This window comes from Echeneis naucrates, chromosome 21 (assembly GCF_900963305.1).
Source record: "Echeneis naucrates chromosome 21, fEcheNa1.1, whole genome shotgun sequence".
In the NCBI taxonomy this organism is placed as follows: domain Eukaryota; kingdom Metazoa; phylum Chordata; class Actinopteri; order Carangiformes; family Echeneidae; genus Echeneis; species Echeneis naucrates.
The window spans coordinates 18803974-18827389 of record NC_042531.1 but is presented as its reverse complement, the minus strand read 5'-3'; the positions used below and the strand labels follow the sequence as shown (position 1 = coordinate 18827389).

The 23416-nt window shown below is 41.8% G+C and overlaps 1 protein-coding gene across 1 annotated transcript; it reads right to left on the bottom strand.

Annotated features, from left to right (window-relative positions):
• Positions 1-1251: 1251 nt before the first annotated feature.
• Positions 1252-19016, bottom strand: igfbp2b (insulin-like growth factor binding protein 2b). Its single transcript, XM_029530587.1, has 4 exons — positions 18662-19016; positions 9997-10148; positions 6113-6253; positions 1252-1410 (listed from the first exon to the last, which is right to left on the bottom strand). Exons 1-4 carry the CDS (start codon positions 19014-19016, stop codon positions 1252-1254), a joined length of 807 nt encoding a protein of 268 aa, XP_029386447.1.
• Between the last annotated feature and the right edge of the window lie 4400 nt (positions 19017-23416).

The window sequence follows — 23416 nt, the reverse complement described above, 5'->3', positions numbered from 1 at the left end:
TGTCAATGTCAGCCGCCCCCCCACCCCCCCAATCCCACCTCATGTCAACACTTCATTAGTAACCCCAGCAACATGTGGGCACACACACACAACTTCAGACAACCTTAAATTGACTTGCATTCATTAATTGGAGAATTAGTCTTAACCTCATCTTTAGCTGAAGCCTTAGACCTACTGTACTCTATCCAAACCTTAAAAAATGTCTTCACCTTAAAATGCAATGATTTAGATTGCAGGGAATTGAACACACACATGCACACACAGCATTTTCCATTTTCCCAACCCCCAATGTCACTTTTCTTTTGTGACACTTATTTGGAATTGCCAAGTGTTGATAAGAAAACTGCAGACAAACAGAAACAACTCTCTGCAGCTCACCACACTGAGGGGTGTGGAGTAAGAGAAACGACTGGATTGTGTAAGATTTTACAGTTAGTTTTTTTTTTTTGTTTTTTTTTTTTATTGTCAAAAACCTTAGACATTTTTTTTGTATGACTTCACTCCTGAGATTGTTGGGAGCGTCAAAAAAAAAAAACAAACAAAAAAAAAAAAACATTGCGAGACATAATCAACGGCAGTATCAGCGTCATAAACTTTTAACTGCCTGACTGTAATAGTTGATGTTGATTTTTTGTACATTTTTCTGACATGTCAAAAAGGTCTTAAACAGCATCTACAAGAGTCTCAGCTCTGCTAAAGAACAGCAGAGCTTTGTCGGTCCTACTGTGATAAGTGGCAGCCCTGGCCCAGCGTTAGCACAGCAACAAATCTGCCATGACAGTCCCCCCTGACTGAGGTTGGGAGGGATCTGGTAACACTGTGCGAATGTGAGGACTCCAATGTTCAAAGCATACAACCAATAGCTACACCAAATGTCTAACAACCAGCCAGTAAAAACAGTCGGCAATGAAAGAAACAATTAACTTCAGGTTTGTTTTTTTTTTTTTTGTTTGGTTTTTTTAACTGATTAACCTAAGTTTTATTAACTTTTGCTGATCAGGGCATTACTTGTTTAAAGAAAGGAAACTATACTATTAGTTACTCCTTTTTAAAAATTTACATCCTAGTTTGGAGTAAATCAGCATCAGGTTGAGTCTCACAGACAAAACTTGGATGTAGGATGAGGACTGTGAGATGGACTTGGTCTTACCATTGTTATACATAATGATCAAATGATCCCATTGATATAAGAAATCCTCACAGTTTGCGAAGGCAACCCAACCCAACAATCGAAGTGTCAAATGAGCAGAGCTAGCGGGATGTGGCTGTGGTGGGCGTCACTCTGAGCTCCTCTTGAAACTGGTTACAGTTGGGATCCCCTCTGACTTTAGGTGATGCCAGGATCTGGACCCCGGTTAAGGGGTTAACGCACCAGCACTCGCCCCTCTGGCCGTGGTTGGACATGTTGCACTGGAAAGAAGAGAAGAAAAACACAAACTAGACAAGTTGGAAAACACTGGAAAAAAAGAGGGAGGGGTAAGGAAGCACAGTGGGAAGCAAGGGGGGTGCACTAATGAAGCATGGCGGATGGAGATGTGTGTGCGTGTGTGTGTGTGTGTGCATGTACTTGTGAATCTCCTGGTGGTGGGGGGCCATTGGATGAGAGTGAGGACTATGATTCGGGTGGGACAACAGTCACCCAATAACAGCCCATCCTCGGGTCAGGCTCCCCACACACACACACTCACACACAGACACGCACACACACACACATAAAGAGGCATGCCAGTAGTCTAGCCTCCCCACAGAGCTTCCTCCCGCCTCCCAACTATACTCAGAAATGAGGTCGTAATTGAAGTGGACACAGTTTATGCCGTGCACGCGGAGCGGCCCGAGGAGGGGACGGCAAAAAGAACGAAGAGCTGGGGGTAAAGAAAAGACTTTCCATTTTCTTCCTTCGATGAAAAAGAACAAAAAAAGTGACAGTTACAGTAATTACCGCGCGACAAGGAGGGACAACTCCAAAAAAAGGGAGCTGAGTGTTGAGGAGGTAGAGTGTTCCTCCCTGGGAACCGGGGAGTCCGGTCCGAAACAATGCTGTTGTTTGTGACCAGTGATGAAAATTGGCTGAGTGGTTGAGAACCCTCCTTTAGCAAACTGTGGCGCCTATTCAAATCTTCTTTTCTGCTCTACTATCCTCGTAAGACAACACTGGATATGTGACCTTGTTTGTCCTCCTCGGTCTGATTTCTATGGATGAGCGGAATTCAAATTCAAGCCCCCGATCGGAAGCACGGTTCGTTCCTCAGTTTAACAAAAGTCTTCCCATGAAGAACGCCAAACACTTTTATTGCCTTGTAACCTTAAGCTCAGAAGCTTGTTGCCTCATTCACGATGACAACATCTCTCCAAGCATTTGTGTGTGTGTGTGTGTGTGTTTATGAAAAAGAAAAAGTATGTATGGGGGGTTGTTGTGTGGTGGCAGGTGGGAGGAAGGGGGGTTATATATATATTTTTTTTAGTCAGGGTGTGTGTGTGTGTGTGTGTGTGTGTGTGTGTGTGTGTGTGTGTGTGTGTGTGTGTATGTGTGTGAGTCAGACTATGAAAGAACAGGGGAAATCCAAGGCAGATCTCGAGCAAATGATATGTCTACATGATCGTGTGTGTGTGTGTGTGTCTGTCTGTGTGAGCGCAAGAGAGACAAACTGAGAGAGGTCAAAACGTGAAAATGAAGAAGGTGAAAAGCAAAGAATGAGAAATGATTTCTTTTCTACTCTTATGTACCATAGAAAAGTGCTTGACACGCACACGGTACTGTCCATATTTACACTGATCCATCAGGTTTCAACAGCTTGCCTGGTGGAAATCAAACTACCACTCAGTGGACAACTTGCTCATCGTGATGTCTGGACTCAACATTCCTGATACAACTAACAGCCGAACTTTGCCCCATGTGAAAGCTGGCACTCACACTGATTCCACTTAGAGCAGCTCCCAGAAAAAGTCAAAAACGACGACGACATATGGGACCACGCCAGTTCCTGCGCACTCTTTTGTCCTTGTGCAACATCAGACCAGACTGCTGCTGAAACCTCCTAACGGTAACAACCGCGGCCAAATCCTAATGAGTGACGTCACAACAGGTGCTTTGTCTTTTTGGACAGCTGATGGAAAACACCTGCAGTGACATCAGTGATTGGGGTGTGGCCAGTTGGGACGTCGGTCCAAAGTTTCCACCCACAGAGAGCAGCCTGTGTCCCACTGGGTGATTCATTAAAACGGGAGATTATGAATTTCTTTACAGAGGATGTGATATGAATTATCCATCATCTGAACTGGATAATGGAACTTGAACAAATGAGTCCAGTTTTTCCACGATCAGTTACCGAGATTCAGTTCAACAGCTCAAGCTTTTTGGGTCTGCATCATTTTATAGAGATTTTCCTGACAAGTTGTAGTTAAATGTCTCTGGGAACTCTGGGAAGTAAAGTTCTTTGGGCCTGAGCAATGTCTGCACAACATGTGCTTGTAATCAAGGTGGAGGATATATAGAGAGTGGTAAGAAAAAGAGACTTGGACCTTGTGGAAGGACCCGCTCTTCTGCATCAATTGATCATAAAGTGTGACCTGAAGTCCTAAGAGGAGACTATAAGATAATATCACACAAGAAATGATAATTATTCAAGGCTTTATTGAGCACGGCCGTGAAACATTCATGGTGCCAGTGGGAAAATGGAGTGGAGTCGCAGGGCCGCACAGTTAGTCAGGTGCAGTGTCTGGATAGATCGAGCTGCAGTGTGTTTTCATTTGGTCCTGCTGAGATGCCTCATATCAGCCAGATTTTACTCTACAGATCCGTGGGAGCGTGTTCATTTGATCTGGACAGCTGCAAACATTACCTTACCATCTTTAATTTAGTCGCACGAAAACTTGGCCGTCTCGACTTCAACTGTTATCACATTAACTGCCATTACTGCAGCATAACATTATTTTTCTGCACAGCAATTGGCCTCACTCAGTCTAACCGACAGGATTATTTTATGCCAACGCCTGCTCTTGTCATACCACTCCTCCTTTAGGCTCATGGGGGTTGCTGGAGCCAATCCTGGCCAACGTTCCGGGCGAGGGAGGGGTAGACCATGGACAGGTCGCCAGTCAATTGCAGAGCCAACACATAGAGACATAGAAAGGCCAACAACCTCTCAGAGGAAACCGGAGCTATTATCATACCCTTTTAAATATATTTTATACATCTCAGACTCAATTTTCTTGTGCAAAATAATGCTATACAACTAAAATTTGATTCATTGACTGATTGATTGAGATCGAGACTGATTAAAATAGTCTGCCGCATGAGTGAATGTTAACAGACAGTTTCATAATGTTTGGTGTCCACGTTTCTCTTCAGGTTGTCCTCTGCCGGTTTAAGGCCTGGGTCAGTGGGGTGGGTGGAGTTTCTTCCTCTGTGGTAGTTCTAGTTTGATGTTCCCCACTTTGCTGCTTTACATGCAAATAAGCAGGTTTGTGTTGTTGCTTTCGGCCATCAGTTTATCAACTTGCTTGTGAGTAGGTGTGTGTGCTTATGAGAGGCAGAACAAAAGAGAGAGCGGGACAATGGAGGGGCTCATTATGGAACTGTGTGGAGAGTAATCAGACGGCGGCAGATGACCTCAGTAAAGTAAACTCCAATGTGGCCGAGGACAGACTGCTAAACCAGACCACATACAGCACAGAACAACTCAGAATGGTTCTGAGGGAATGTATGGCCACTTGTTTTCCTCTCATTCGGGACCTGTTAGAAGAGATGGGCATTGGTGCAACTGGGTCCATCAGGCCAGTCTATCCAGAAGGCATTTAATATCAGCCAACCCCATTATCTGTCAGACTCCACGACTGGGCCTCCCCCCTTTGCCACGAACACTACTGACCTAATGACTCTCCACTAACCACACTAACTATAAACTTGGTTCATATGTTTGACTTTCGTTTGTGCAAATAAATTCATCATATTGTTTATTTCAAGTTCAACTGCATGATTTCCCTCCTTTTGTCAAGGCCTAGAAACTGAGTCATGACACCTGAGTGATCGGCTCTCAAATACGTCAGCGCTCAAATTATGTTCAGCCGTTGATTTAACATCCATCTCTGTTGAGCCGATCACAAGTGGACAGCTCTAAGAGAGTTTGCCATACTTGAGGTTGAGTGAGTCCAGAGGCAGCGAAATCCTAAATCACGATGCCCACGTCCCCTTTGGGATGATGTTTTCCTGTTAGTACCCTCCTACTACAAGTATAGTACCGGCTGTTCTACAAAACAATTCAACCATAGTTTCGTCAGGGTGCAAAACAATTTGTTTGAACATATTTGTTTCTTCCATCTCACTAGAAGCCAGTACCAGTCGCAGAACTAAATTAGCACCATTCATTTATTTGCAGTTTGTGTGTGGCCTGATGATCTAAACGCTTTAAGATGACTCTTTCCAGTTTCATGCAAATCAACAACTCTTGACTATACATTTTCTTAGCATCACTTTTTTTTTTTCCCCTGATTAATGTCATATGTTTTTGATTTTTGGGTGACTTTAGTAAATTCAAGTGGCTCTAACAGATCTCATTTATTTGACTGGGCTCTGGTTTTTTAACTTCTGACTCTAGTTACAGTTGTTTTTGTAATGAGAACTATACATAAATATAAAATTCGACTGCATCATGCAGACCAGAATAATCCTGTGGCTGCTCACTGCAAACATGTCAAACGTAATTTAAGAGCACTGACGTTGGTTGATAGTGAGAGGGTGGAGGGGTTAAGATGTTGGAGGAATGAATTGAGCTGGCTTCTTCAACATCTTTCAGGATTTATTTCTTCCTGTCCATGGATACTCTTTATAAGGGTTTTGATGATGATGATGATGAAGCCTTTCTTATAAACTTTTCCACTTGGTAAGTCCTCTTCTGACAAGTCATAAATTGCTTGTTGTTTACTCAAGTTTTATTTCTTTAAATATTTTCCACTCTTGTTTGGTGCTCAATAAACTACATACTAAACTTGTCTCTGTTCGGTGGGATTTTCCATCCTTTCGTGTGTGCCTGCAGCGAGTGCAGTCTGTAGATTATAATGCATGTTTTTATGTATGTAACAATAATAATAACGATGTGGTGTGAGACCAGCTCACCTGTTTGAGGTTGTACAATCCATGTCTGTCACAGTTTGGAAATTTGAGCCCATACAGGTTCTCCAGTGGGCCTCTGTTGTCCTGAGAGGTCATTTTGGAGATCTCCTCCAAGACCATGTCCAACTCCTGCTGACAGGCAGTCTGAAAGGATGAGGACGCACACAGTTACTCGTGCAAACACTGACCCTCACACTAATCATTATTGTGACTCAATAACTATCAAATCAGATATGCCAAATCATTTGCTGCGAATAATAATTTGAAGTCATTGAGATGAAAAGAGGAGGAGACAAGAAATAGAGGAGGGTGAAGTTAGGTTTCCGTCTGAGGCCAGGAATGTGCTCTTTCCAAGAAAAAGAATGAAGAAATAAAATACTTCTGTGTGTCTTGTAAAAATGTCACAAATACACACATTCATTACTAACTTTTTTTATGAGGTGCTGTTAAGCAAGCAGAAAGTTCAGCCAATATTACTGATGTGAGTGTGAGTCTGGTGAAGTGGAGCATGAGTGGTAAGACTGCTTAACTCAGCAGGTGGCCATGGCCACACATACACAGACACACACACACACACACACACACACACACACACACACACACACACAGATGCATACACATACATATATATGGTGCACTTTATTCCACACACACTTTCCATGTTTTCCCAAATGCATGCACACATACGTGTTATTGTCACACACACACACACCCTCCCACCCACCCACCCACACACCCACACACACACATACACAAACACATAAATATTGTGTACTCTATTCCACACATGCACCTTCCATGCTTTCCAATATAAATGCACACATTTTACTGTCACACACCACACACACATACACACACACACATACACAGTGTATCTGGCTGCCAGAGGGATCAAAGACGTCCAGTCTTATGATAACTTGGCTGGAGATGAGAGGAGTGCAGAAGGAGGCGCAGTCTGCCACAAACCTTATCAGGCATTTGAACATATGGATGAAAAGTAGCCTTTCTCCTTCCTTATTTCACGCTCTCTCTGACTCTCTCTGACTCTGACAAGAGCTGAGGTCGGTTGTAACGTAAGGGTACTTACCAGACCAGGAGAAGTATCGTTTATCATCAGCCTTCATTATTTTACTCACAAATATCTGTTTCCAGCCACCCCAATGTTAACTTCTGCTATCCAGCTAGCCCCAGCGAATCTGATCACTTTCAGACAGTGACTCACTACAGCCTCCAATCAGCCCTGAACATGTAATGCCACTCAGAGGATGGATTCTAACTCTCTGGATTATAAATTCAACATCTGAAACTCTTGGGTAACAGCAATAACCCACTCCCTAAAAGAAACCCTCGCATGAGAGCAGAGAAAACATAAGCCCTACTGTATATCATTGATGAAGCATTCATTCATTCATGCTTCCTCAATATTCTCTCCTGCTTGTATCATTTCAGCATTCAGCACATAAGAAGATAAAGGATTATAATAGCTACTGTGTCAGTTACCCAACTCAGGGTCGTGCATTCAAAACAATAACAAAAGAAGTCACGCAGGATTGTTGGATCCTGGGAGTTGTTGTCTTCACCACCAATATCTGCTGGTTTGATTCCTTCAGTGTCAGCAGTTTGGGATGTTTTTATCTCTCATCTGCTCCATAACAAGCAGAGCAGCTGATTAGAACCAGTAAAGCAGTTTCAGCGTGCAGATTACTGATTCACCAAGTGGCAGACACTGGATGTCCCAGAGCAGCTGGGAACTGAGCTCAGGAGAACTTGCTTTATTATTATTTATTTATTTATTTATTGTTTTATTGTGTTTGTTAAAAATCAAAATGATGAAAATGTAATTTTTGTTAAAGTTTGAGAATTGTTGGAGACAAGTAGGCTACACACCAAAATCTATAGAACATAGTTCCAGTCATATTTAAACATTGTAATGTGGAAAGGTTTAATATTGTAACTTTAAGCAGAGAAGAGGGGCAGGCTACAGGCTAAAAAGGGCAGGGCAGGCTCGTTCACCTGGCTTTACTTTCGAATTCGATAACCTCAGATTATTTTTTTGTTTTAAACACTGCATTAGCAAACGCTGACTGCAGTGACATCATTACTTAAAAAGCTCTGATTGAAAAACTTCTAATGGAGGCTGAAGTAGAGGGTAATAATGTGTCAAATTAAAGTGGCAGTTAAAACAACTGGAATTACAGGGCGTTTGCAGAAAAACAATAACGTCAATGTTGCGCAAAACAGGCTTTTGATTATATTGAGGCATTTGGGTTACAAACCAGAGACAACCCCAGCTCTGACAGCGAGGTATGCATTTTGTGTACAGTATTTGACCTCACACGGCCACCCACAGCGAAGTGCATCCATGCTTGACACCAGCCGTCTGAAATCCCTCCCCCTGGCCAGCGGCACAATTCCTTTTGCTGCATTCTCTCTTTTGTTGCATCTAATGATCTTGACAATTGTTCTGTACCCTGCTGCTTGTGATTTTTTTTTGTTTTATTTATTTTGCTTTGTTTTGCTGCAAATGAGTGAATTAAGTGAGGGAGAAAACAAGCAAATGCAGATCATTGTTTCGTTGTGTTTGGACGCACATGGGCCTCTTGAGCGCTGCCCCTCGGGGCCCATACTCAGTTGCCCATACTGATTTGTCCTACACCACCCCATTAAGAATTTTCATGTTATGGAAGATGCGCTTGAGACCGTGAGATGTTTCGTGAGATTGGTGTGGGTAGGTGGTGTTGCAATCTACCGTATAGTTTGCGATGCACTGCTGACGCACATTCCACATTGGGGAACAAAAAATGATGCCCTTTTCATCAGGAAGATGGTCATTATGCGTAATTACTGAAGCTAAAACAACTCCACCTTAATAATGCACATGTTCTTTTGGATTCAAAAACAAAAACTGGAAACTTGCAAATATTCTACCATCATGCAACAACCTGACTAGGAGTGACCTACACACACACACAAACACATAGGTAAATATGATGATAAAGGTGAATACCACAAAGAATGATTTCCAGAAATGTCTGAAGAGCAATCTTTGTGCTGTTTTTGAAAGTTCGTGTCCAAAAAAAAAAACACTTTTTTGGAATTTGAATTCTGGAGAGACACCAACCATGTTATCTGAGGTCAGTCTTTGGTTGGAGTGCCTCAAGATAGATTGTGTTTGTCACAACACGTACTCAATAACATTTCATTATTGGCAGATGGTTAACTGAATGTCTCAACAAGTATATATTAAGATAAAACTTGCATCAAAACACATCACTACGTTGGTCTTTGTTTAAACTGAGGGTTGAGTTGGGTAATAATTTGGTTTGACTGAGGTCAGATTAGATCTTCATTTATTGTCTTTGATAAGAAAAGTGTGTCTGTGCACGTGTTCTTCCCTGTGTTAGTGAAGTGCCCAGAGGAGGGCACCACTGCACCAAACACTGTCGCTCAAACTGCACATTGTTGACCTTTTGTCACTGCTCACTTTTGACGGACAGATTTTATCCTGAACTGTGAAATTGCAGAGTACAAAAAATAAAATCTAGGGTGTTAACTGTGTGTGTCTGTGGGGGTGGGCAGCCAACAGTTTTCATGGAGCTATCATGGCCGCAGGGTCATACAACGTTGTAAGATTTTGTTTGGCTGAATTGTCAAATTTTTGTACGGGCCAATGGGAATGTGTGGGGAGTTATGACTTTGGAGTTTTGCTTTTGAGATTTGGAATAAGTTGCAGGGACAACTGTCCCACAACTGAAGCCGATAAAGAAGATCACTGCATTGCATTTCAGACACACTGGACCAATCTGCACGAGATGTCGCACGTTGAGGAAATCCGACTTGGATTTGTCACTTGCAGGCAGATTGTGGCTGAAAGGTTGAGTCCTGACCTGAGGTACTTTGGGGGTTCGTGGGTCCTCCAGCTGATTTGTCCTCATCTTGGTTTTGAGCTCCTGCAAATGCTGTTTCCTGGCCCACCCTTGCCAAAACAATGGGTCTACGGCAGGCCTCCTGGTGAGTGGACTCTCAGTCCCATGTACCTCTGCAGCAAGTAAACACACACAGAAAAGTCAGTCAAACAAAACATCTGCGTTAGCATTACTGGACTTCATGCTGGGCTCCAATGAAAGCTTTTCAAAGATAATGCAACATTTCTTGTTTTAATCCCAGTGCAACATTCAATGCTTGTAGGTTCTTAGAAATCCTTGGGAGTGAGGTTTTCTTTTTTGTTTTTAGTTTTTTTTATGGTGGGGGGGGGTTAGGAGCACTAAAGTAATCTGTCTGCTTCTTTTAGCCGTGTATACATCTGGCAGATGGTACACACATACACAACTGCCTCCACATTTGTCTCTACTCTTTCCAAAACACTCACACATTATCTACATTTATCTATTCTTTAATCACAAGCTGCTATTAAAAGCAAACACTGCTGTAATAACAGGCCTTTTAACAAGTAATCCTGATGCTGGAATTAGAAGACAAAGTCTCCCTGTGTCCTCGAGGCATCCTGTGTCCCTCATACCTCTTGTGACTAATTCTATGCTGGACAGTCAGGCATTGGCAATGGATGTAATTACTATGGCGACAGTGCAAACAGACCTGCTAAGATCTTTTCCATGAAATAGCAAAGTGCTTCACCCAGCCCATTGGGGTTTATAACTCTGGGGTTATGACGCAGTCTAGCAGATCTCCTCCGGGGTCACTCTAAATGTGTTTCCTGCTGATTTTTATACCAGCGCATGTTCAGCACTTGTAGGAGACAAAACAAAAACAACAAGCTAACAAGTTAACTCAGAACAGAAACAATGTACGATGCAAAATGAATCAGAAACTGAGACGCACACACCAAGGGCTTAAAATTTATCAACATCGTGGCCACGCTGCTGATCCTGGTCTTACACTTTTCAACCCTTGACAAAGAAGCAGTGATTGAATTAAAAGTCTGAGCCTGGCTGTTAGTCACTGGTGGTGAGTCCAGACTCGTGAGAAATGTCTAGCAATGAAGGTTTTTTTATGCTGAGTAAGGTTTTTTTTTTCCTTCTTGGCAGTATCAAACCTTCTTGCCAGAGGCTCTTCAGTGTGTGCATGTGTGTGTATCTGTAATTAGCATTACCAAACTAGAGTGGGAATCTGAGGTTGTATATCATGCCTGAGAGGGAAGGGCCCCCCTGTGGATCCTTGGAGCTCTGTGTGTGTTGATGTGTGTGTCCATGTCAATGTGTGTGCCTTAGAGTGTGTCTGTGTAGTTTTGGTTCTCACTATGCCAGGTGTTAAAACTGAGTCAGCTTGGCTTCTGAACTGCTGTGCTTTAGATGTTTGTCAGACAAGTCAAGTTAAGCCTCGACCACACACTCATGAGGGTTTGTTCCAAGAAATGTAGTCAGAGAAATGTTTGAGTATTGCTATCTTCAATGTCAAGTGAAATTGTTGTTGGTTGACACGTGTGTTGTGCTCTGTTGATTTTTAATTTGATTCATTTTAATTTTTAATCGTTCATTGTGGATATCCCAGTGAGGGATACCTCACCATGGTACATCTTCTGCATGAAGCCACACATGAAGTGTTTTACTGATTTGTCTGTCCTTCTTCGATACGTGTGTAATGAACGCCTGTCTTCATCCACGTAGAAATTTATGGATTAAGGAAAAAAGCTATCTTTTTCATTGTCTTTTGTTGACTACTGTCCTCTGCTTTAGTAGCGTGGGAAAACTTGAACAGGTGTGAAAAGTCATCTGGTGTTTGGTAAATGCTTTTCACCTGTTCCTTGCGATAAGGAACTCAACATTTGCGAATGCAAAGTAGGACAGCGGTTTTGCGAGTCAGTTTGCTTGTGTAAGTTACCAGCATAGTTATAACAGTAGGTAAAAATGTTGTCTTGGGAGACACTTGCATTACTACGGCATGCTTCAGACTGCGTAAGTGACTGACAAATATGAAATAATCGGAATTCAAATTGAAAGCGGCAGTTAGAGTTTGTATACAACGTATATGTATATATATAAAACACTTGTGTTGTGGTAGTTCTTTCCTTTACAAGCCAGGCTTGCAGCTCTGCGAGACTGTAGATTACTAGACTTGGGGAGAGACAGAAAAAAAAAAAAAAAAACTGGTATGGCTATTGTTGGGGTCAGGTTAAGCACCATAAAACATCACAGGGTGGGGTGAAGGATCGGGTCAGGTTCAGCTTGAGGTTATGTAAGCATTTCAAAGGGGATACAGGCTTTAACACAAAACTGATCCTACGCCTCGCTAAGACGCTGACATGTTAATGGGATGATGCTGAGGAGGTAATGTAAAGCATGTTCAACATCTTTGTTGTGTTTATTTTCTCGTGATGTTTTTCTAATGTCAGCATGCTGACAACGGGCAACACTATGATTAATGGAAACATTTTCTTGGTTGCAAAGTCATAAACCAAAGTCTTGTACACAGTAAAAAAATGCTGCCCTGTGATTCAAGATGTAAGGTCACGGGCCATCAAGACTACTACCAATCATCCTGATGGTTCTGAATGTGTCTACTAAGATTCATGGGAATCCGTCGAGTGGTTTCACTCTAACGCAATCTGTTAGCCGGAGTTGGTGGGATATGTTGTTTATTCAACCCATTTAAGTATTTGACTTGATTCTTCACACCGGAAGAAAGCATGAGACAATCTAATTTTCACAACAGATGAAAACATGCTGCTTTAATGTGAACAGTTAAATGGGGAAAGCTTACCAATTTGATTAAAGAAGCAACACTTGACATGAGTGAACTGTAAGACTGTGGGGTCATATTATTTCTCTACAGCGTGTCGGCCGTGGCTAGACCTCCAAATTTTAAGTCAGCTCAGAAGCTTAACAATTATGACAAGCTGTATTTTATTTCATTGGTGGAAGGGTCTTCCGAATGGCCTCTGCAGACACTCTACACACACAGGACAGACAGATAGAATGTGGCATTTTAGATTTTAAACTGTTTAGTCTGTCTCTGGAAGTTGATGCTTCGCGTTGTAAACGTGCTCCGCCAACACTTTATTCATCAACTGAACACTGGCTACTGTGAGCTGTGGTTTCACTGGCCGTGCTTAACTCCGAAGCGTAATCTCATTTGGCAAACTGACTAGCTCCAACTCCCCAGACCAGCAGGGACAACGCAGGGGACCCCTCCCCACTCTCTCCTAAACAAAGGTATGTTGCCTCACACAAATCACTGTCGTAGGTAACGGCAATGATTGATAGATTTCACAGCCTTGAAGCATACGCACCTTCTCTGACCACCTGGAAAACCGAACATAAAAGAACTAACATAGTAACACAATAACGTAACAGCTAAACCAATGTGTGACCCAGTCTGTTCCAACATATAAAGACTTTTTGAAACATATAGAAACTGACGAGATTACCTTTCCCTACATAAGTGTTGAATGGCCATGTAGTAAATCATGTAGACACTTCCATGTTCCATGAGGCGGTGGTGAATGGAGGGTGGGCTACATTGTTGTCCAGCTAACTGAGGGGTAAAGTTAGACAGGTTGTAAAGGTTTTCTATAGTTGTGTTTAAGACCTTGTTTTCTATAGACACTTAGAAAAACTCATGACAGCATGTTCTCGAGAGAAGAGAAAACACCTTTTAAGCCAACAGCTGTCATCTTAACGCTGTGTTGTTGATTATGTCTTCAGTGCCATAGAAACTACCTGTCTCAAGCTGTTGGGAGTGTTGGCTTTTGGTATTGCCTTTGAGCAATGCTTTCACAACGCTCATGGCTCAGCGTGAGTAATGTCTTTCCAGGGTTGTGCAGCATTAATGTATTTGCCCCTGTTATCGTATACACTGGAGCTGTGTCTCAAACACTCGGCCGTGCCTCCGTGGCCAAGGAAAAGTGGCCAGCACTTCAAACCATTGTGAGTGTAAGCGGCTCTCCTTGAGACGCGACCACTTCAAACACTTCACTGCTGGCAACAGTACAAAAAGCAATTGAATAATTGAAGAAGATTTTTGTCTGGCCAGAGATCCCCTTCAGAACCTTTTACGGTTAGCTATTTCTTTCAACTCTTGATGTTACTGTTTGTGTGTGTGTGTGTGTGTGTGTGTGAGAGCGTCCTCTGAACCAAATGCAGAACCTTTGTAGATTAAAGGGACAACTGTTGCCAGTTGGCACTGCTATGCGGTTTTTTAGACTTAAAAGACAGTAAGTGTAGTCTGAGGTCAAGGTAAATTACTTCTACAATATGTACGCTTTCCACCATTGACATTTATTTTCGTATTTTTTGTAATGTAATATTTTTGCCGAGGCAGTTACACTGATATTTAAAATATTTTATATTGCACGAGTGCCTCAGGGCTGTTTTTTGACAATTCACTTTACCTGTTGTGATAGAAAACTCAGGCTCCTGAATGTTGTTATCGCATTATTCTAAATTTGACTGTGTCAACATAAACTGTAGCAGGGTTTCCCATTTACACCTGAGGGCGAGATTTCTCAGAATTGCAGGCATCAACATGCATCTCCCATTGAAAGTGAGACCGTGCAGCTTCACCCTCTCCTAAGGATGTGTAATGCCCACATAGTACGTGTACCAATATCTACATAGCGTAATTAAAGACCTTAGAGTGTGGAAAAAAAAAGCGGGGAGAGCAAGTCTCAGCAGAGGATCACCTGCAGGGCAACAAGGCCAGTTTTACATAACCTACAACAACAACAACAGGAGGAAAGCAGGAAGGAGAGAGAAACAGACAATGCGGAGGGAGGATTATACAGGGGGACTTCTGGAGAAGTTCGTTAAAGGAGGAATGGTGCTACATAGTTTAAATAGCAAAGAAAACACACGTCCTTGCATAAACACAAAGCAGTGAGATAGACTTAAACGAGGGCCACACTGCAGCACATAATCACAAAAATATACAAAAGTATACATTTTACGATAAATCTCCAAAACTTGATGTCACATTCACTGATGTAGATGTTCCACAATCTGTAAATGACAGCAAGGAAAAGACTGTGGCTATAGTTGACAGAAAGCCAAACATTAAATGAAAGTCTGAGGCACAATGTGACAAACCCTTACCTTTTGACCCACTACATATATGACACAACATCTCATGTATTGGTACTGAAATCAGGAATTCAGTTTAAATTGCAGCTTTCAGAACAGTCTAATGTGAAATGACTTGAAAGACTGCGCTGAGCTGTCGACAGCACAGAGAGAAAGACACATTTTGTCTATCGTGTCACAGTGAATTTGGACTCTGTACTTTGAACACAGTAAAACAGCTCTGAGTGCTTGAATCAAGGGTAATGTCACACAGTAAACATCATGGAAATAATTTGAATAAGGAGGAATTTGGTGGTTTTTGTTTTTTTTGTTTTCTTACCTCAAATTGAAATGTTTAGATTTGCTGAGTTTCCATAAATGAACTGAGAGAGGTCTGTTTCAGAGATGGTATTTCAGCACATCACAGTGGCAAATTCAGAAACATGAATTACAGAGTGGCCTAAATTGATTTAATTTGACCGAGCTTGAATTTCGTTATTCACACCAGCTCGGTTGAGATACTGCCATTAGTAACACAGGTTTTTTGCCAACTTGGAGAAATCCAATTGCTGAGGAACATGTCTTGCTCCCTCAAGTTTTCTTGTTCTGCTACTTTTTAAAAAAACAACCATTTTTTAGTTTCTTGGTAGGAGTGGGTGGTTCACCCATCAATGGGTTTACAAGACAAGAGGTTATAGTGGATCCTCTGGAGGCAGATGTTGGTGAGCAAACACGCGAAGGTAAGCTTGATGGTGAACTTACAGTTCCTTCTAGGCTGATTAGTCCAGCTTTTGATGCCAACTAATTAATAAGCGATACATTCAGTTGTTGTGGAGCTTAATTGGAGATAATGTAAAGTAAATGTAGGTAAATAAATAAAACATGAGGAAATATACAGGGATAGCTCTGGGATAAGACACTCCACTTTTATGAACAGTGGATCTAGCCCAGTATGTTAATGGAAATAATTTATTTGTTTGTTTACAAAGCACCATCTTTTTGTTTGGCTTGTTTGTCAAATGGTATATCAAAAAAGTTCAGAAATGAGCAAATATTGGTTTTCAGTTTCTAAACAAAGCGTGTGTGTCGTCCAGCAGGCCAATCTTCCATTAATAAGGTGAGCCATGAACGATACATCCCTACAATGGATTTAGTACCTAATGAGAGACAGGTTTCGGGTTCAAAAGAAGAAACATTTTGATTCAATTGAAGACTGATGCTGACACTCATCCCCAGAATGAACCCTTGTGGAACCCCACGATCAGGAAATCCTAGTACTAGTGAATGCTAAAACATCTGAAGTGGAAACATTTAACATGACCTCTAATATTACAAACCCCGCGGTTAGAGATTGGATTTAAAACATGTATGCTTGACTCACAGAGAGGGATGAATGCTGTGTTACTGAAAACAGCAGTTTAGTGCAAAATAATTGTTGCAGTGTTTTATTTGAACTCTGAGCTGTTTATTCAGGCTGGGTATTTCATGTTAATGAGCATTGTGCTATTTGAGCACAGTATCACACCAAGTCTCCATTTTTTTCAATCAGAACTGCGGTGTGGTTATCGAGGAGTGCTGCTTCCTAAAGTCCACAAAGGAAATACGCCAAATGGATTTCAATACATATGTACAACAAGAGGGTAACTGACATCAGCTAGCCAACAATTAGACATGTTTAAAAACGTGAGTACACTATATTGAGGACAGACCAGCACTAACCGATGCTCAGCTTTGGGTTTACCTTTATATGGTGGATGGAACGGACTATATTTTTACCAACTTGTTCCACCCTAACCCCAAAGTCTGTTATGACTTAAGCCAAGTGAAGATACCTTGACAGTTTGGTCTTTTACTGTCTGAAAATATTTGACGATATTCTAATACGCATTCCTCAGAGAGTTGACCCGAGCAAGACATGTAAGAGAAGTTAGTGGCACCTGTTGCCGTGGAGATCGACAAAACCACTCTGAAAAGAGACTGTGGTCTGCAACCTCTCCAAAATTTAATTGGCTTGTATGTTTCTAATTTTCTTTTAATCTCCTTTCTCAAATACCATAAACAAAGCCCTGCATCAAAATAAGAAGCTCCCAACAGGACTGCTCTGGGGGATATGTGGGTTACAGACATGTCTCGGGTTCATCGCTCGGATACTGCTTGTTTGCACTCACAGATATGGGCCTGCCAAACACATTGCATATGTCAACGTTCATTTTCAGGAATCAATAGTGACCTTCCGTCCATAATCACTACAATGTGGGAGAGCAAAGCTTAACATTTCTATGGCCCCACGGGATTGTGTTTGATGTTGATGTGGTTTTTTTCTGACATTAAAAAAAAAAAAAAAAAGTCCCGCAGCAAGAATATTCCTCTGACTCAATGTGCAGCTTTCCGTGAAATGTCTTCATTTTCCCTAACCCTTTGAGTTAATTGAAGGAACATCGTATTCAGGTACAATCATAGGTCAAATCTACCTGGCTGGGCTATGCTGGCACACTTGCAGAAATTTTAATGAATATGTTTTGAACAGTGTGTCCACAGTATGCACAAAATTGGCATGGGACCAATCAAAACAAGTTTATACAGGGCCTACACATATACTGTGGTGCTGTATCTCTGCACGACGGCAGACTGTAGTGTTGCTGCAGTGACTGTAATATGCTCACATAATATTATGACCCATGAGGTAACACCTCCAGTATGCCTCTAGACTTTCAGTGTTTGTCCTTTTATCAGAGTTACAGACTTTCAATTTAACTGAGAGTAGTGTCAGTCTCTCAAACACAGTCAGCACATTGCCTCAGGTCTCACAGATTCTTAGGACCAAACCTGAACTTTGTCATAAGAGTTTTAGCTTGATGCAGCAATCTTATTTTTTTTTTTTACTTGCGCTATGACTCTAACTGCAAGAGTGTTTCATTTCAGGAACCTCATGAGGAGATATTTATTGATGATTGGTTGAACGTTTGCTACTACACTTGATCAAATAACAGTAGACAGAATGAAAGAAGTAGTATCAGCCTTAAATCCACTGACTGGAAAATATATAATTATGTGCTTTTAGGACCCCTTAGTGTAACTCCAAGCATGAATAAGCATTGCAATGCACTGCAACCACAAGACCCAATTAAGCTGCACTCATTTATTTTGGTGTCCCACTCCAGGGACTGCACAACAAGCTGAAAATAATTCAACTGATGCAAAGTGTCCTCATGATGTTGTAAACAGCTGTCTAGTGGTACATCCATTGATGTGGAGCAGCATTGGTGTTAATTCGGGGTTGTGTTTCTGTCCAATTCTCACTGTTATTTTATCTTTGTTTTGCTCACCGCCAGCTTTTAAAGGAAATATCTGCCCTGTTGGTAAATGCTACGCAAAGTTAACTGGCTGGATGCTAACTGGATGTATCACATAATCAGAGTTTTGTTTGTCGGAAAATAGCTGCCTGCTGCTGTTGGAAACAAAGCTTCATGAGAACAATGAGGACAATGAGAACAATTGCTTTTGTTTCTTTTCTGTGGTTTTTACTCGAGGAACTTACCATTTGTTGCCTGGTGGTCCAGACTTGTGTCTAATTCCACTTTTTGCCCACATCGACCCAAACCCTGGAGGAGCTGTTGCAAAGGTAATTCAGCCTCTGTGCTCGGGTAGCACCTGAGGCCACTGGAGCACCTTGGTGTGTAGACCCCACAGAGCTCCCCCTCCAGCCTGGCACACATTGGACAGCACCCGCAGCCTGGCTCCCTCACTATCTCTACACATGCTGTTGTTACTTTGGGGCACGCAGCTAAACGTTCCGCTGTGCAACTGGGGCATCGGAAGGCTAAATCCCCAAGTAAGATTCCAGGCAGAGCAAGGTATGCAAACAGCCACCCATATGTAAAATGTATGACCATTCTAACAACTGCTAAGTTTAATACTGACTACTGAATTCCAAAATGACCTTTGGATGGTCTCAGTATGAAGCTCAGGAACATGACGGTCAGCCGTGTGCGGGTAAACATGCTGATGCCACTCACAGGGTCCTATCTGCTCTCATATTCCTCGCTCAGAAAGAGGCGAGCCTGTTACGCTCTCTATCATTGTACTGTATATGTCCGCATTTGCATATTAAATTAAGTGATACAGCAGTACAATCCCCAAAAGATCTCAAAAGCATATGTTAGGGTTTTTGTGCTCTATTTATCACACAATTTGAATTCTATTTCTAAACATTAATGGAAAGAGGGAAAGAAAGAGTTTTTTTTTTGTTTTTTTTTTTTTCAGTTTTTTTGTGAAGTTCAGCCTAGTGCCAAGTTTAAATGACAAACACAAATACTGAGTCAGCACCAGTCACACTCCTTCATAGACGAAGGTTCAACTCAAAACAAATCGTAGAAAGCCAGATCTTTCTTTGGGAATATTAAAGTCAGCGCTGAGTGTCTATGATGTGGCCCCTGCAATGTTTGCATGTCAGCTGGCACTCAGTTAAAGGTGAGGCCAGAGGGCAAACATTTCTCTACATTTCTATGTAGCCCAATTATTTTGCTTCACAGTGGTATTCAGCATAATGTTTTGTGTTACCAAATGCTCCTGGAACACCCAAATGATTACAGCCTGGCTGTACCGCAGCTCAAAACAACTGAGTGTTGACTTACACCCTGTGAAGTTAGGACAGTAGTGACGTATGGCTGACCTCACTGTGGTGTTTCTTTTCCCAGTTTTATTTTTTCTATGATAATTTTTTTTTTTTTTTAGTTCACTTTGGTGCTTTTGACTTCGTCATTCATTCCACAATAGAAACATTCTCAAAAAAAAAAAAAAAATAGTAGCATTTTTCTTTTGATCAGACGGACGTAAGTTTTTATTAACCAGTACAAAACCATCTTTGCCCGCAAAGCCATGACTAGATTGTTAGAACAGCGGATGGTCAGCGAGCAATGTTTAAACTGCGCAAAGAGGCTAAGCAATATGCTTGAACAGTCATACACGTTTGCAGATGAATAGCCGTATTCCAGGCCTCTTAATCATCACACACATCTCTGATTTGTTTAGCTGGCGGAAATCAGGAAAGTCTGATGTGTGTTTTTTCTACTGAATCAGTTGAAAAAAAGAATTTGTGATGAATTGCGTTGAATTAAGTTAAATGTGTTTAAAGCAAAGTTTTACAGTTAAATAGTGAGAAACTGCACAATTCTAAGCTGACCTTTGTAGAAATTTCCAGGAGCTTCAGTTATCATTGCATTGACAGCAGTAGAGAGGGGACGTATGGCTCTTCGGAGGGAGCCGGATTCTGAGGAACAGTTCCCTTCATAGAGCCAAGCTTGTTTTTTTAGAAATCAACCAGGTGTAACTTATTTTGGGCAAGAAAATAATCTCTGGTAGCAATTATAAAGGAATATTTGGATCAGAATAAGTCAAACTTACAAATCCACTCCATATATACTCTGTTGGTGGGAATCATTCTGAATTATTGATTATTATTTCATTTGGCCAGGTAGTGCTGTGGGTCCAGTGGGGTCTGAGGGGCCATTTGGTGATGTTGGTGCTGAATATAGAATAATTGTAGCCTGGCATCTTATACGCAGAACCAGTTGAATCTGTGGAAGTAGAGGGACGTTCAGAGCCACAGTCGCTCTAATTAGTGTCGGAGTCAGACTGTTATTTCTCGCAGTTCCTGCTTACATCTCCTCCCTGAGCACATAGATGCAGTCACGTGAATGGAGTTAGCCGTGGACAACTCAGCGACGTCACGAGCCAGTCACATGAAGGCAGCGTGGACAATGTGCATATAAAACAAACGGCTTTCAATTTTGACTCGGCGCTCATCATTCAAAGAGCCATTCAATAGATTTGACTCGTTTGCAAACGCCAAATCTTTAGACAGCAGCATCTCCTCTTCAGATCAGACCAGAGATGATGATGACTTCACACTGGAAATATACACTCATCCTAGCGGGTGCATGCTAACTTTAGTAGAATATAAGTTGTAGATATTGAAGTGATCAATGAAACAAAGTACCAGTGTTACTTTTTACTGCTAGACACGGCACTGGTGTACAGCATATGGGAATAAAGAATAAATAATTGATGCTAAACTCAAAGCTTCTTCTAAGAAGCTATATGATAGCAATATCCAAAAATTCAGAGTCGTAAAAATAAGACAATATTGCCGAATATTGAGCTGTTGCCCAGCACAAAAAGGTCACAGGTCAGATTCCCGGGCCTGGGGCCTTTCTGAGACCTGTGTGTACTCCTGTTTCCTCCCACCATCCAAAGACATCATGTTTGGGTTAACTGGTGACTCTAAATTGTCTGTAGGTGTGAGTGGCTGTTGGTCTCTGTCTGTCTCTGCGTGTTGGCCCTGTGATGGACTGGTGACCTGTCCAGGGTGGCCCCGCCCTCACCCAGAGTGAGCTGGGATTGGCTCCAGCAAAATATGCTTTTAATGGATGAATTGGATTTGTTTGTGGCCCTCTGAGGAAGTTGCAGCATGGGTAATGTACCTGGGATAGCAGCTCCAGTGCACGACGTTTCTATCTGAGTGTGCGTGCAACAAGAAGTGCACTAACCTTTCTTTTCAGCTACAGTACAGGCGCACAAGACAAAACAAACATACTATGTGTAGTTCCTCTTTTATTAAGAATGCAGCCATTCTTCTAGAATTTCTTACCATTAGAATTTAGAAATAATAGCATTTGATCCACTTCAAAGGATGATGCAATGACATCACCAATGCATCATCCTTGATGATGTCATCACCAACATAGTAAATACTTGCACCTGGTTTTGGTCAGCCACATAACAGACTACAGAGACTACACATTTAACTAGCTCTTGTGTTCTGTGCTTGAATTCATCCTTCATTGTGCCAAGATGAACGGGGAAGGAGACAGCAATTTTAATAGGGACCTGGGAATAGTACATCTGGTTATCGTATTAGTTCGCCCTCTTCTCAGGGCACATCCAGTTGTTGGTCAACTTCAGGATCAAGTTGAACCCACAATCAACGCTGAGAACTTGATGATGATGGAAAATGATGTTGCTCTCAATGCTGAGGATGACGCGAATATCAACCTGATTCCTGATGAAGACGACCCACTCCCTGGGGGATCCATACACCAACCCCGAGAGGAAGATGACGATGACACAGAAAGCAGCAACAACAGATTCAGGTGGTGGGACGAATTTGATGACACTGACTTGGACAGCTTCTCTGACAATGATGTCGACAGCGAGACAAATGAGGCCGACGATATTTGGTTGGAAGATGAAGAAAACGAACACCCACTTGCTGAAGTGTCCAGAAAGAGGAAACGAGATGAGCAAGTAGAATAAAAACAGACTCTTCTACACCATTTCCACAGCACCCCAGGTAAAAATACACCAAGTACAGCAACATCCCTCCTATACCAAGTAAGACATGACCAGCAGCCCACTCATAGCACCCACCCATCTGACCATCCTGGAGGGGCATTTCTCTTTGACCAGGCCCTTCCTTAAGGGAGTTTTCCCCATGTTCACACTGAGAACAAGGCAATGATAACTGAAGCTCCTGGAAATTCCTACAAAGGTCAGCTTAGAATTGTGCAGTTTCTCACTATTTAACAGCAAAACTTTGCTTTAAACACATTTAACTTTTGTTTTTTGGTGGGCGCTTGATTCCTCTAATATGGGCACTAAACCCTCATTTTCAATTTTTACTAACTATAAAATAAGAGCAAGAAAATAAAACAAACAAACAAACAAACAAAAAAATTCTCATTACTTGATTTTCTTCTTTGGAATATTTTGTTCTTAATGCATTTGTTGTTGTCGCTTTTGTGTTGTTTTTGTCATTCAGATCATTAAACTGAGAATACATAAGAAGAAAATGGCTAATGGCTAATGGCTAATGTTAAAATGGCTTTCTGATATTAGCTCATTATTTCGATAATAGTCCATTGACATAGAAAGATCACGTTTAATTTTAGAGTACGACTACTCAGCACACAACTTCTTACTGTTCAGTCAGTACTCATTTGGTGTAATGATATTAAAGGTCATGGTGAAATATTTTCTGATTGGTTGCTAACTTAAGATTGATAATAATTTGGCAGAGGTATCTAACTATGCCTCACAACAAGAAGGTTGCGGGTTTGATTCCTGGCCTGAGGCCTTTCTGTGTGGAGTCTGTATGTTCTCCCCATACCTGTGTGGGTTTCCTCCCACCGTCCAAAGATGTCATGTTTGGGTTAACTGGTGACTCTAAACTGTCTGTAGGTCTGAGTGTGAGTGTGAGTGGTTGTTGGTCTCTGTCTGTCTCTGTGTGTTGGCC

Coding starts and splice junctions, on each gene's coding strand:
- igfbp2b (XM_029530587.1), bottom strand. CDS start 19,016: ATGGTCATACATTTTACATATGGGTGGCTGTTTGCATACCTTGCTCTG. Junction 10,149..18,661: donor GGACCACCAGGCAACAAATG/GTAAGTTCCTCG, acceptor TACTTGCTGCAG/AGGTACATGGGACTGAGAGT. Junction 6,254..9,996: donor GAACCCCCAAAGTACCTCAG/GTCAGGACTCAA, acceptor TCATCCTTTCAG/ACTGCCTGTCAGCAGGAGTT.